The following is a 14,369-nucleotide window of genomic DNA, read 5'->3' on the forward strand; positions in this document are numbered from 1 at the left end:
TCAATTCCGCGATACCCCAAACTAGGGCCCTCCGGCCTTGCTAACATCGACTCCGCGACACCCCGAACTTGGACCCTCCGGCCTTGCTAACGTCGACTCCACGACACCCCGAACTCGGGCCCTCTGGCCTTCCTAACGTCGCCTCCGCAACACCCCAAACTAGGGCCCTCCGACCTTCTAACGTCGACTCCGCAACACCCCAAACTAGGGCCCTCCGGCCTTCTAACGTCGACTCCGCAACACCCCAACATAGGGCCCCCCGGCCTCCGTATCATCAACTCCACCGCACTTTGAGTTTAAGCCGACTGGGAACTGCTAGAACACTGCTGAGGCAGGCCTGGGGCCGTTTGCAACAGCTGGATTCCTTAGCCGCAGTGGATGTTACACCGGATCAGGAGTTTGAGCAACAGCTGAAGGCCATTTGCCCCGACCCAGACCAGTTTCGAGCGGGAAAACTGCAGGCGCATGCTGAGCTGTGGGACACCTACTTCACGTTGGCGGGAGAGGGCTCCATACGGTCACCAGCTAAGTCGGTCCTTAGAATGGTGCGGGATGGGGTCTCCTTGGACTTCGTGGGGGTTTATGCTCCCGGACAGGAGGCCTCGCCTCACAGGGCTCAGAAGATGCGTATAGTCCGGAAGATGCTACAAGAGGCCTGCCCAGGAAAGGCTGTGGAGGACTTCTTCGAAGGGGTCCAGCCACACGCCGTGCAGTTCCCGAATCACGCCAGCACTCAACAATACCAAGACTTCGTTTCGCTGGAGGTGCAACGCGCCATAGATCAAGGGGTTCTTCGAGTCTGGGACTTGCCTGATCCACTAACCGTCATAAATGGCTTGCGAGTCGTGGTACAGCCCGAGAAGCTGCGCTTGTGTATGAATCCCATGTACATTAACCTCTTCATCCGATACCGTCCTCTTAAGTATGAGCGCCTGGCGGACTTGATGTTTTATGTGCAAACCCAGGACTACTTGTACACAACAGATGATAAATCGGGTTATTGGCAGGTTGCCATGCACCCAGACTCTTATCGCTTCCTGGCGGTGGAGTGGTTTGGGCGTCTCCTGTACTGGGCGCACATGCCCTTCGGTATCTCCCCGGCTTGCTTTCTTTACTCGAATATGAAGCAGGAGGTATTCCGGCCAACACGGGACCATGGGGCCCGCCTCACGTTCCTTATTGATGATCATGCGGCAGCGGTGAACGGTAAAGATCGAGCTAAGTTCCTCTGCAGAACGGTGGTTATGATATTGGTAGCCCTAGGTTTTACTTTAAGTTTTAAGAAATGCCGCCTCATCCCAGTGCAACGCCTGCGCTTCCTTGGCCTAATAGTGGATGCCTCCAGGCGGACCTTTGAGGTTCCCGATGATAAGGTGGAGGTGCTAGAGGCCTTTGTAGCGGAACTCAGAGCCGCTACGCCACTAACCATGCGCCCGGTGGCCCGCTTGGCGGGTAAGATTATGGCCATGAGTTTGGCGGTGTCCCTGGCCCCCTTGCACAGTAGGATGGTCGGAAGAGCTTTGCAGGGCAAGTGCTCCTGGGAGGAGGCGATAGGTCAACCCCAGCATGTCCTGGAGGCAGCGGGAACTTTTCTTGAGATTCTACATACTAGGAATGGGAGGGCATGGTGGCGAAATGAAGCAGCTGTTCAGTTACAGATTGCGGGTGATGCCTCGGAGAGGGCATATGCAGCGCTTTTAACCAAATTGCGAGCTCGGAGGAGAGGCAGTCATGCGGGTTCCCGTCTCCCAGGACGAGATTCAGCTTCTGGCGGAGGGCCGCCTCAGCAGCACGGTGTGGGAGCTACGGGCAGCCACGTTGGTGTTGGAATGGCTGCAGGAGCAGGCACCAGAACTGATCCGTGGACGGTGAGTGCAGTACCAGATGGATAGTCAGCCTGCTCACTTCTGTATTCTGGGACAGAAAGGTGCAGGCCAATGCCTGGAGGAAGTGGCGCGGCTATATAGGGTTAGTGCTCGGTCTAACACCGAATTTGAGACGGTGTGGTATCCCTGAACAGCAGCAGCTCAGCAGCAGGCAGATCGTATCAGCAAGGAGGAGGACGTCGCCCAGTGGAGCTTGAATCTGGAGGTTTATCAACAGCTTCTACACCGCCCCTCATTGCAGGGGTGCAACCCGGACATTGACTGCTTTGCGGATGCCACCAACACCAAGGTTCCTGGCCGCTTCTTCGCAGCACAGTGGAATCCGGCATGCCTTGGTGTCGATGCCTTCACACAATCCTGGGTCTCCACAAGAGAGGACCCGCCCTCACTTCTCTACATGAATCCCCCCTTCTCCCAAGCTGGCCGGGTGCTGGCCAAAATTCTCACAGACAAGCCGGACTGTATCATTATATTGCCTGTTTGGCCTAGGTGGTGGGTAGCCCTCTTATGTCGCTTGCCGGTGTGTGAGGTATGGCGTCTACCGCATCGGAAAGACCTGTTCCTGCCAGGGGCCCTGACGGTACGAAGGCAGCCCCATGCACCCCGCTACCAGGTGTGTGCATATATTGTCATCTGGTAGAAAAAAAATTTTGAAACTTCCCTTTCCCTCAACTCATCCAATACATGTGCGGGACCACCCGTTTTGCTTTCTCGTGGCTTTAGGCCGGGTGGTTTGGGGGGGGAAGGAGGAGAAGGGGTGAAGGAATTGGTGGGATATAGAAAAGAGAAGGAGATGCACTCTGAGCGTGGGTGGCTGGGGTGGCGAGGCGGGCAGCTCGGGATGGGAAACAGTGGAACACACTTTACATGCTGCGATGTAAGCGGGCTACCCACCACCTAGGCCAAACAGGCAATATAATGATACAGTCCGGCTTGTCTGTGAGAACTTTGGCCAGCATCCGGCCAGCTTGGGAGAAGGGGGGATTCATGTAGAGAAGTGAGGGCAGGTCCTCTCTTGTGGAGACCCAGGATTGTGTGAAGGCATCGATGCCAAGGCATCCCGGATTCCATCATGCTGTGAAGAAGCGGCCAGGAACCTTGGTGTTGGTGGCATCCGCAAAGCAGTCAATGTCCGGGTTGCACCCCTGAAATGAGGGGCAGCGTAGAAGCTGTTGATAAACCTCCGGATTCAAGCTCCACTGGGCGACATCCTCCTCCTTGCTGATACGATCTGCCTGCTGCTGAGCTGCTGCTGTTCGGGGATACCACACCACCTCAAATTCGGTGTTAGACCGAGCACTAACCCTATATAGCCGCACCACTTCCTCCAGGCATTGGTCTGTACCCTTCTGTCCCAGAATACAGAAGTGAGCAGGCTGACTATCCATCTGGTACTGCACTCACCGTCCACGGATCAGTTCTGGTACCTGCTCCTGCAGCCATTCCAACGCCAACATGGCTGCCCGTAGCTCCCACACTGTGCTGCTGAGGCGGCCCTCCGCCAGAAGCTGGATCTCGTCCTGGGAGAAGGGAACCCGCATGACTGCCTCTCCGAGCTCGCCGTTGGGTAAAAGTGCTGCATATGCCCTCTCCGAGGCATCACCCGCAATCTGTAACTGAACAGCTGCTTCATTTCGCCACCATGCCCTCCCATTCCTAGTATATAGAATCTCAAGAAAAGTTCCCGCTGCCTCCAGGACATGCTGGGGTTGACCTATCGCCTCCTCCCAGGAGCACTTGCTCTGCAAAGCTCTTCCGACCATCCTACTGTGCAAGGGGGCCAGGGACACCGCCAAACTCATGGCCATAATCTTACCCGCCAAGCGGGCCACCTGGCGCATGGTTAGTGGTGTAGCGGCTCTGAGTTCCACTACAAAGGCCTCTAGCGCCTCCACCTTATCATCGGGAACCTCAAAGGTCCGCCTGGAGGCATCCACTATCAGGCCAAGGAAGCGCAGGTGTTGCACTGGGATGAGGCGGCATTTCTTAAAACTTAAAGTAAAACCTAGGGCTACCAATATCATAACCACCGTTCTGCAGAGGAACTTAGCTCGATCTTTACCGTTCACCGCTGCCGCATGATCATCAATAAGGAACATGAGGTGGGCCCCATGGTCCTGCATTGGCCGGAATACCTCCTGCTTCATATTCGAGTAAAGAAAGCAAGCCGGGGAGATAACGAAGGGCATGTGAGCCCAGTACAGGAGACACCCAAACCACTCCACCACCAGGAAGTGATAAGAGTCTGGGTGCATGGCAACCTGCCAATAACCCGATTTATCATCTGTTGTGTACAAGTAGTCCTGGGTTTGCACATAAAACATCAAGTCCGCCAGGCGCTCATACTTAAGAGGACGGTATCCGATGAAGAGGTTAATGTACATGGGATTCATACACAAGCGCAGCTTCTCGGGCTGTACCACGACTCGCAAGCCATTTATGACGGTTAGTGGATCAGGCAAGTCCCAGACTCGAAGAACCCCTTGATCTATGGCACGTTGCACCTCCAGTGAAACGAAGTCTTGGTATTGTTGCGTGCTGGCGTGATTCGGGAACTGCACGGCATGTGGCTGGACCCCTTCGAAGAAGTCCTCCACAACCTTTCCTGGGCAGGCCTCTTGTAGCATCTTCCGGACTACACGCATCTTCTGAGCCCTGTGAGGCGAGGCCTCCTGTCTGGGAGCATAAACCCCCACGAAGTCCAGGGAGACCCCATCACGCACCATTCTAAGGACTGACTTAGCTGGTGACCGTATGGAGCCCTCTCCCGCCAACGTGAAGTAGGTGTCCCACAGCTCAGCATGCGCCTGCAGTTTTCCCGCTCGAAACTGGTCTGGGTCGGGGCAAATGGCCTTCAGCTGTTGCTCAAACTCCTGATCCGGTGTAATGTCCACTGCGGCTAAGGAATCCAGCTGTTGCAAACGGCCCCAGGCCTGCCTCAGCAGTGTTCTAGCAGTTCCTAGTTGCGATTCCGAGAGGCGCCAGTTGGATGGGGGTACAGGTTGAATGTCAGGCCCGTTTACAATGGAGTATGCTGCCCGCGTAGGCCCCGAGGCGCCCACCAGCTGCACTAGGGGGTCATCCGAAGGCTCCAGCATCATCTCCCCCAACTTCTCATACCGTCCGAGATCAAGATGCTCCTCGCTAAAATAACCTCCTGATTCTTCACTCGGGAAGGGAAGCACCTCGGGCCTCTGTGTCACGGCATCAACCGTTCCGTAGTCCTCAAAACCACCATGGCCACGACCAGGCAGTGGACTGGAGTCCACATAATTCAACAGGCAACGATGTCCCTTTAACTCGAGACCAGTACCTTTCCCCCTGGTTCTCGCTGGTTTAGGCGATTGTCGCCGTGGATAGCAAGTAGGCACAAAGGGTGAGCCGCGTGATGACAGTGACGTAAAAGGGCCAATAGCCAATTTGCAGTTACAGTGGACTAACAGCCAGCAGCATGAATGGCCATGGGTGGTTAATCGCAAGAAGAAGACCCGCGGGCCGCTTTTCATCTTTCGCTTTCTGATAAGCTTTTTTCCAAACTTTCCAGAAAATTATTTTAGCAAGCGCATCAGCTTTCTTGGATCGCGCGTAATCGCTTTACGGCGCCTTCTATCATGTTCGTTGTTTCACGCAATTGCTCAAAGGCCTTTTTGCATGGAATGTGAATTAGGTGAAAGTTTATTTTTCTAATTGCTAACTGCTTGCTCCTGAGTACACGGCAACCTCTCAACACTTTCGCCTTGCGATTTATGACAATTCCAGCGCTTGAACGTCAATATCTGAACGTAACGCCAGGTGAAAACAAATTGTGACGTAAACTCCAATAAAATTGCACCTACAATTTCACTTAACAAGCTAAAATCTCGGAGGGAAAGTTGGGCTGGGCCGATGTCCTCTGGACTCCTTGAAATGTGCGCAAGAGACGCTATTCAAGCCGCGGCTCTAAAGGGTGAGCACAACAACATATTTAGAGTGAAAATGTGTACCTCAACTGGTCTTTTTTCTTTGCTGAAATCACGCGCGACCCATGGGGGTTGCCTTCCTTCGCCTCCGATGTTATCCAGAGGCCCTTCGTTTAATTGTCCGTTTGCCGCCCATTTAACATTATATAGAAGCTCCCCGCTTTCAACTCATCAGGCTCGTCTCCTGGCTGCTCGTCCGCTACATTCCCTCGCCCCTTCCTTTGCCCTCTCGTCCATTCCGCGCCCTTCACCGGGATCTCAACTTCCCCCATCACACGTCTAGCTCTTATACATTTTCCTCATAACTCCGTCTCATATCTCTCTCTCCATTTTTCTTTTTCTCTCTCTCACACACATACATACACATACACACACATTTCCCCCCACACGCACCGCAACTCACCAACACATTCCGATGTTGGCCGTCGTTTCCCCCCCTCCCCCCCTGGTCCTGACCTCCACTTACGGGCCTAGGGCTCCCCTGGACTGCCGGAACAACCTCTAGCCGTGTATATCTATGATGTACGTATATGTATGTATGTATGTATGTTTTGTTATGTATGTAGCATATCACAACAACTATAGGTTATGTTGTATATGCTACAACAAATGTTAACCAGCAACTTAATAAACTCTCCCCCAGGATCACGGCGCATCACCACCCAGATCCAGATCCAGATCCACTTTGGCGGAGGATACCTCCGCGCAACGGCGCCATCAGCGGATTTCGGCTACAGTGCGGCGGAGCCGCCACAATCGCCGCCACAGCCGCCGCAGCAGCAGCAGCGGGCAGTGTCCTGCAGTCCCGCCCTCCCCAGCACACGTTTTTTTCCTCTGTCGCCGCCAACGCTGACGGCGCCGCCGCCTTGTAGTCGCAAAGGCAACACGGTGCTAAGCCCACTCGTACTCTTGCGGCCCAAGCCTCAATGCACCGACCCATCTGCCGTACCGCTGTCGCATTCCTTGGGCGCCGCCGCCGCTGCCCGATCGATAGGCGGCTCGGCCGCCGCCGCCGCCGCCAGCCGCGCGGGGTCCGCGGTGCGTTCCTGGAGCTTCACGCAGAGCCTTCGGGGCTTCGCGGCCCTGCCGCCTGCACTGGCGCCGCCGGCGCCGGCGCCGCTGGCAACTGCCTCAACAGCGGCTGCAGCGCTAGCGGCGCCGCCGCGGCGGCAGCTCTCCGTGCAGCCTGAGGCCGCTGTGTATTCGGGTCCGTCGCCCCGCAACCCCTCACGCGTCACTCTAAGGACCATCAGAAAGAAGTACGAGCTAGGCGAGCCGCTAACGATGGTCACGGCGTACGATTATCCCTCAGCCGTACATGTAAGGCAGGAACGGGGTAAGGCAGAAAAGGGGGAACATTGCCTCCAACGCCCAAGTACCCGCCCCGCACAAACAGAGGCCCCCTGCCGCCGCATAGCCCTCAAAATGCCGATCCAGACGCGACCGCGGATGTCGTACATCATCATCGTCAGTTCACGATGATTTGCAATTGCGTAATGGCAACATTACCAAACCCGCTCCTGTTGTGTTCGCCTCCATTGACCCCTCCCCCCTTTACTTCTGGCGCGTCAGTCTTTCCTTGGCATCACCTTCCCTAGCTCCTGGTTCGTCCTTCCCCCCTCCCCCCTCCCCCCGCGAACACCCCCACCTCTTTATTTTATCTGCTGACAATCTATTGACAAATCTCATTGACATCCCGTACATTGACTTTAATCCTATAAAACCGCAACCGGCGGCCCTCCACCGACCCGCCCGCTCAAGATGTGTTGTTGGGATTCAATCTAGAGCGCCTCGTAACATTCCCCCCACCCTACTCACCCACCTTCTGTCCTTCAGAGCTAGGTCGTCCTTGCATGTGCTAAAAACCCTAAAACCCTAAAACCCCGACTAGCTCCGTTAGCCGTGGCCTTGATCCTACCTTGCCCCCGAAAACCTGCAATATTGCCGACGTGTAGTTTTACCTTCGCATGCCCAACTCCCAACTCCCCAACTCCCCAACCCGAAATCCGGCAGGTCGAGGCCGCCGGCATTGACATCTGCCTTGTGGGCGACTCAGTGGCTATGGTGGTGCACGGTCACGATACGACATTACCGATTCGGTTGGACGAGATGCTCTCCCACTGTCAGGCGGTTGCTCGGGGGGCGAGGAGGGCCTTTCTGGTGGGGGGGGGGAGGGGGGGGGGGGGGGGGGCCAGGGGGTGGATAGAGGGGGGGCCCTTGGGTTTCATCCGTACATTTTTCTGCGGCTGTAGATTTGTGTGCATGTGCGTAACTCTGTGTGCATCGGTATGTATGTTTGTACGTGCGGGATCTTTATTTTCTTCGTTTGCATGTTTGGTTTTCCTACCATGCAGTCTTTTTTTACGTTACACAAAACATGTCCAATGTACTAAACAAATAGACAGACAGACAGACAGACAGACAAACGGTATTACTGGCGTGTGTGTGCGTGTGTGTAGGTGGGTGACCTGCCTTTCGGATGCTACGAGACGGACGCACGGGATGCCGTACGTTCGGCGGTACGGATGCTCAAGGAGGGGGGCATGGACGCGGTTAAGCTTGAAGGTGCGGTGTACGGGCGTACGGGTGTACGGGTGGATGGTTGCGGGATGGTGTTGTGGTGGTTGGGGGTTTCCCTCAGCACCTGGTGGCATCCAACAATAATCCTTTCGCTGCATTTCACCCCGGGTGGTGGCGTCCTTGAGGAGTTAATGGTTGAGTGGGTTGGTGGTTGGGTTAGTTAGTGGTTGGAAGTGTTTGACAACTCCTTTCCAGGGTACCTCAAGAGCCAGCTACAGTACGGTGCGGTACAGTACGTTATGATGTACGGTATTGTCACCACTAGAAGCCGCCTATTACAACCATGACCTCAGTAAGGGGGGGTATTTCCGAACCCCTTTTTCCAACAGCCGATTCACACCCCCAACCACCCCAACCACCCCCAACCACCCAGGTGGTAGCCCCGCCCGCGTGGAGGCCGCCCGGGCCATTGTGGAGACCGGGGTGGCGGTGATGGGCCACGTGGGTCTTACCCCGCAATCCGTTAGCGTCATTGGTGGGAAGGGGGGAGGGGGCGAGGGGAGGGGGGAAGGGAGTTTTGGATTTACAACAGGCGGGGAGGCGGACGACTCGGTGGCCTTCCCTGGAGGTACTCGTGTGTGTGTGTGTGGTGGGGGGGGGAGGTGGGGGTCCCAGGAAATGGCATCAGCTGAGGGCGGTTACATGACCCACGTGGCCGCTTGTATCAACCGGACTCCTAAGGCGCCCAACTCGCCCCCCCGTCCCGCCCATCCCCTCTTCATATAATGCCCCATTCTCCCCCCCCCCCGGCTCAAACCTCCCCGCATCCGGGTCCCCTTTTATCACACACATATACGCACACGTAATGGGCGTCTTCCCCCACCCCCACCCCCAGGCGGCTTCCGGCCCCAGGCGCAGGTGGCGGAGGAGGCTCTGCGGGTTATGGACCAGGCACAGGCACTGCAGCGAGCTGGCTGCTTCGCCCTCGTGCTGGAGTGCATACCCGGGCCCATAGCGGCCGCCATCACCCGTACAGTGTCCGTACCCACCATCGGCATCGGAGCGGGAGGAGAATGCAGCGGACAGGTACGGCAGGCTGGACGGACCCACATGGAACGGTGTTGGTGTTGGTGTTGGTGTTGGTGTTGGTGTTTGGGGGTTATTGTGGGTCACTGACGGGGGGAGGGGATGGGGGGAAAGCTTGGGGACTTTTCAGAAGTGCTGTGCAGGTCGTTGCGGGAGACGGTGCTGCTGGGCGACCCCTGGGTTCCCACTGCCCCACTGGCCCCCTTGCGGACTTTGACGCCAGTTCAGTTCAGTCGGGGGTTGCTGCTTCCCGTCCTGACCTTGCCGTATATGTTTCCCACGTCCTGCCCTGCTCTGTCCCGCCGTCAGGTGCTTGTGTATCATGACCTGCTGGGTATGATGACGCACCCCCACCACGCCAAGGTGACGCCCAAGTTCTGCAAGCAGTACGCGAGGGTGGGGGACGCCATCGGGGCCGCTCTGCAGCAGTACCGGCGGGAGGTGGAGGACAGGACGTTTCCGGGACCGCGATACTCGCCGTACGCCATTTCCGACCGTGAGGTACGGCAATACACGCAATACAGCAGCCGTGTACAGATGTTACTTGGTCTCGGAAGGGCCTTGTTGTGGTTGTTTTAGGGCGCGGTGGGCCCCCGGGTCGTGGCCTTCTCCTCCTCCTCCTCCTCCTTCCCCACCGCCGCCGCTTTCTTGGCCTTCCCTGCGACCCCTTTCCCCCTTCACCCCCCCGGACGTGTCATGAATACGCATTGCGAAACACACGCCGTGTCGTTGCTGAATGGGACTGTGGTACCGTACAGATGGCTGCGAGTAGAGGCGTTGCGGACCCCCCCCTCGCTGCGGCTCTCGGGGCTCGGCAGTAAAACCCCAAACCCGTGCCGGTCTCTCTCGACAGGCCTTTCAAACCATGGTGGGAGTTTTGGGGGTGGGTGCGGCAGCGGGGCCCCTCCACAATGGAGTCTTTCCCCCTCCCCATCCCGACACACGCGACTCACCTCCCATCTGCCCTCGTCCGCCACTGCGCCGGGTCAGAAACGTCACCTCCCCCTTCCCACCCTTCCCCCCTCCCCACTTCCCTAGCCAGGGGTGAGGGGCTGGGCGGGGAAAGGTCGGGAGGTGGCCTAGGACCGCTTGTGTGTATGTATGTATACATGTATGTATATATGTATGTACGCATGTCTGTATGTACCTGCTGCCCAGGTGGAGCTGCTGGCGGGGGCTCTGCGCAAGCGGGGACTGGAGGAGGCGGCGGAGGCGGCGGTGGAGGAGGCACGGAAGATGGCGCAGGCAAAAGCTGCAGCCGCCGCCGCCGCCACTGCCGGTGATGCGGCTCCTTCAGCTGCTGCTGCTGCTGCTGCTGCTGCTGCGGGTGGTGGGGGTGCGAGCAGCAAAGCTCCGGTCTAAGAGGCAACCCATGGGGTGCCCTGACAGGGCTTTGCGGCACGGAGGAAACAGCATGATGATGATGCTGATGGTGATGATGCTGATGGTGATTAATACGGCGATGACGCGATGATGATGATGATGATGACGACGATGGCGATGTGAACGGGGACGTGATTTATATTTGGAACATGAGGTTGGGCTCGGTAGTGGGTGAGGTTGCTGGTACGGACCACGTGTTCGCGAGGCTGCAGTTTAGGAATTGGGTTTGCGGGTGTGGCTTTGTTGTTGCGCTTTCCTGACATTGTGGGCTTTTGAGATTAGGAGTTCGAATTGCACCGGAGCGCCTCAGACCGCTGGGGAGTTTTATTGGACGTGTCGGAGGCGATAGCAGTACGGGGAGGACATACAGGAAGAGTCAAACGCAGAGAGGCCATCGCACCCACTGCAAATCGATCCTTACTTTTGTTTAGTTTCTGGATTTCCGAATAGAAGTTAAGGGACAGTGCGTCGTGTCGACCTTAAGAATTTTCTGGCCAGCGACGACGATATGCAGCTCAAAATTTGCAGGTCGCTATGGAATGCATATGAAACTTCTCACGCTTATGGCAAGCTTGTCAAGTAAGTTTTACAGCGAACAAAAGGAAATCCGAAGGTCCCTTCATGGTTCGCTGTCCTAACAGAAAACGAAAATTGACTATCTAACTACCCAGGATCATAACACGAGGACTATGAGAGATGTCAACCTGTTGCGTTGATGAAATTTGGTAGATAACGATACAACAGGCCCAGGCTGCGGGCACGTACTGGGATGCCATACAGCAACTGCCAATCTGATCTGTTCCGGCGCATGCGCGCGCTCGTTTTCTAACCACCGTCATTTCATCCATCCCTCCCGACGCCCACCCGCCAATGTGGGGCCGTCTGGATTATGTCTGGATGAGTGCAGAGGGACGCAGTAAGGGTCAATTTTCCACATCCTTGGTTAAATCCCTCGGTCACCGACTGTCCGCATCTTTCCAGAGGATATGACCCCGTCGTAGCCATCTCCCAGCTGCGACCGGCCCCGCTATCCGCATCTTCCCGTGACAGACCCCCAGTTCGGATCTGACCCCGTTGCCTCCCCCCGGTGGTGTTTCGCGTTGCCTCTTGTCTGCGAAGGGGGGATGGGATGGGCTACGTGTATCGTACCTCGTTCGATGAACTGTCGGGTGATCCATTGGAACGCAAGTCTGGTGCCAGCAGCCGCGGTAATCCCAGCTCAAATAGCGTATGTTTTTAAGTTGTTGCAGTTAGAAAGCTCGTATTTGGATTTCGGGTGGGTTGCTTAGGGTGGGTATGCCCCCCCGCACTGCGACCTAGACCTGGCGAGAGCTCGATCGCTATATTTGGTATCGGACAAATATTGGCTTCTGCATGTTTGTGTGATTGCACCGGTTTCCTAGCTTCATAGACCCAGCCGTGTTTCGACGCCGTTAACATAAAACCCACTGAGCAGGCCTTTAATTCTCGGGGATGCTAAGCGAGCTTAGCAGCGTGAGTGTAGCATGTGTATTTCTATCCACGTCAAGGATTGCTTTGCCACGTAAGAACTGCACCTAGACGGATATCTTGCCGAGCGTGGCCACGTTCCATGGGCCGGATAATGCTTTTACTTGCTGTGAGCTGCTCAATTTGCGTTTGCTTGGTGTTGATGCACATAATTTTTTGTCGTGTGTTACAAGAATATCCACCACGAGGCTTGTTAATTTTGTTGTTGGCAAGATGATGATACGGTTGATTGTGCGCGGTTCGAAGACCGTTCTCTTTCTCGAGAGGCCCTTGTCTGCCACCACCCGCCTGGAGGATGGTGGCGGATTCTTTGGAGCGGTGCAAACATTGCCAGGCTATATGTACGTCTGCTGTGTGTCGATCTATAGACAGCGGGCGAAGCGGGGCCTGGCCAGTGGCGGCCCCGGAGGAGACGCGGTTGGGGTTGCCTAATAAGCTGAGGGCCTAATTAGGCAACTCGTCAGAGTCCGCAAGACAAGCGCATGGATAGGGCTCGCTGACCTCGCTGAACAGCGACAAAACGTCCACAGCAACGGACAGCCGCGTGAAATGTCCACACCTGGCAGTACGACCACAACCCTGTACGGCCACTTGCCAGTACGGCCATCTGCCAGTAACGCTACAATAGATGGAAACGTCTCCGAAAAGTACAAAAACACGACCACCCGGCTCCAGGCGCCCATCCATCGTATTTTGTGTAAATAAGTTTTTCAGGCGAGCCTAAAACACGCACCACAGGTCTGTCGCATGCTTGCCGTACGGGATGAAGATTTGGCGGCCATTCGCCGGCCGTACGGCGATAAGGGAGATAACGTAGATGAGAGCGTGTGGAGCTCGCGGCAGAGAGGGAATCGGATATAGCTGTCTTGTCTGTCTGTCTGTCTGTCTGTCCCTCCCTCTGTCTGTCCGTCTGTCCATCCGTCTGTCTGTCCCCCAGCTGTCTATCCACCTCTCGGGGTGGGGACCAGCTAAAATAAAACGGATTGCGCGGAGGTACAGGCGAGTGCGAGTGCGAGTGCGAGTGCGAGTGCGAGTGCGAGTCGGGCGCACGAGTGTCCCGTCCGCGATCAGTCCCGCACTTGCAGAGCCATATGAATCGACGGACCGCAGCCGCGCTTCACCGAAAGCCATCACCCGTCGCAAAGTTCGTCATTACAACCATCGCCCACTGCCAGTGCGACACACACACTCACTCACTCTCCCCCACTCACTCTCCCCCTCTCAGGTCATCGCCTCCATCAGAGGACAATCAGCTCAACAGCAGCAAACCCATCATGCTGTCAGCACCAGCACACTATTCATCCAATAACAGGTCTTAGCGCAACCCACCCTCCCCCGCATCCGTGCGCGATTCCCTGCCAATAATACCGTGCGTACGGCAACAAAGCCACGTACGGCAATTCCCTTTCGATGGTTAGAAAGTCGTCCCGTCGTAAATACGTTCCCAGATTCTTCATTCTGACAGCAGCCTGGATTGCAGCAACGGAAAACAGAAAAGGACTGACAACTAACAACCAATAACCGTTAATGGACAGATGCGCGAGTAAGCCCGTCTCCTCCCCCTTCCCCCTCCCCTTCCCCCTCCCCTTCCCCTTCCTCTTCCCCCTCCCCCTCCCCCCCGCCCGGGGGTTGTCACCAGGTAATTTATCGTTATAGAGCTCCGACAGTGATGACCCTCAATAGCCAGTAAACCCCTTTCAGGGCCGGGCCCCCCCCGTAGGGGAAGGCAGCGGTGGCGGCGGTGGCGGCGGCGTCACCGCGGTTGCGCCAACGTCTGAGATGGTGTCTGGAGCCGGTGGATCTTGAACCTCAGTTTTGATACGCCGCCGCCGCCGCCGCCGCCAGCACCGCCCGTGGCGGCTACACCTCGGCTCCCATCCCCGACCGCCGCCTCCGCCTCCGCCTCCGTCGCCACCGCCGCCGCCGCCGCCGCCGATGCCGCCGCAGTTGCTGCCGGCTCCAATCTTCCCGGGGAACTAGGACGTCCGTTAGCCGCTCCCTCCGCCTCCTCCTCCTCCTCCTCCTC

The 14,369-nt window shown here is 56.6% G+C and overlaps 1 protein-coding gene across 1 annotated transcript; it reads left to right on the forward strand.

Moving 5' to 3' along the window:
- Positions 1 to 5,792: 5,792 nt before the first annotated feature.
- VOLCADRAFT_103773 (uncharacterized protein) lies at positions 5,793 to 13,662 on the forward strand (the record flags this gene model as incomplete). The annotated part of the gene is made up of 12 exons (XM_002948101.1): positions 5,793 to 5,832; positions 6,489 to 7,181; positions 7,242 to 7,312; positions 7,859 to 8,005; positions 8,305 to 8,410; positions 8,799 to 8,900; positions 9,261 to 9,451; positions 9,761 to 9,952; positions 10,490 to 10,495; positions 10,610 to 10,669; positions 13,281 to 13,300; positions 13,569 to 13,662. 12 exons carry the CDS (start codon positions 5,793 to 5,795, stop codon positions 13,660 to 13,662), a joined length of 1,722 nt encoding a protein of 573 aa, XP_002948147.1.
- Between the last annotated feature and the right edge of the window lie 707 nt (positions 13,663 to 14,369).

The sequence above is a fragment of the Volvox carteri genome (genome assembly GCF_000143455.1).
Source record: "Volvox carteri f. nagariensis unplaced genomic scaffold VOLCAscaffold_9, whole genome shotgun sequence".
Taxonomy (NCBI): Eukaryota; Viridiplantae; Chlorophyta; class Chlorophyceae; order Chlamydomonadales; family Volvocaceae; genus Volvox; species Volvox carteri.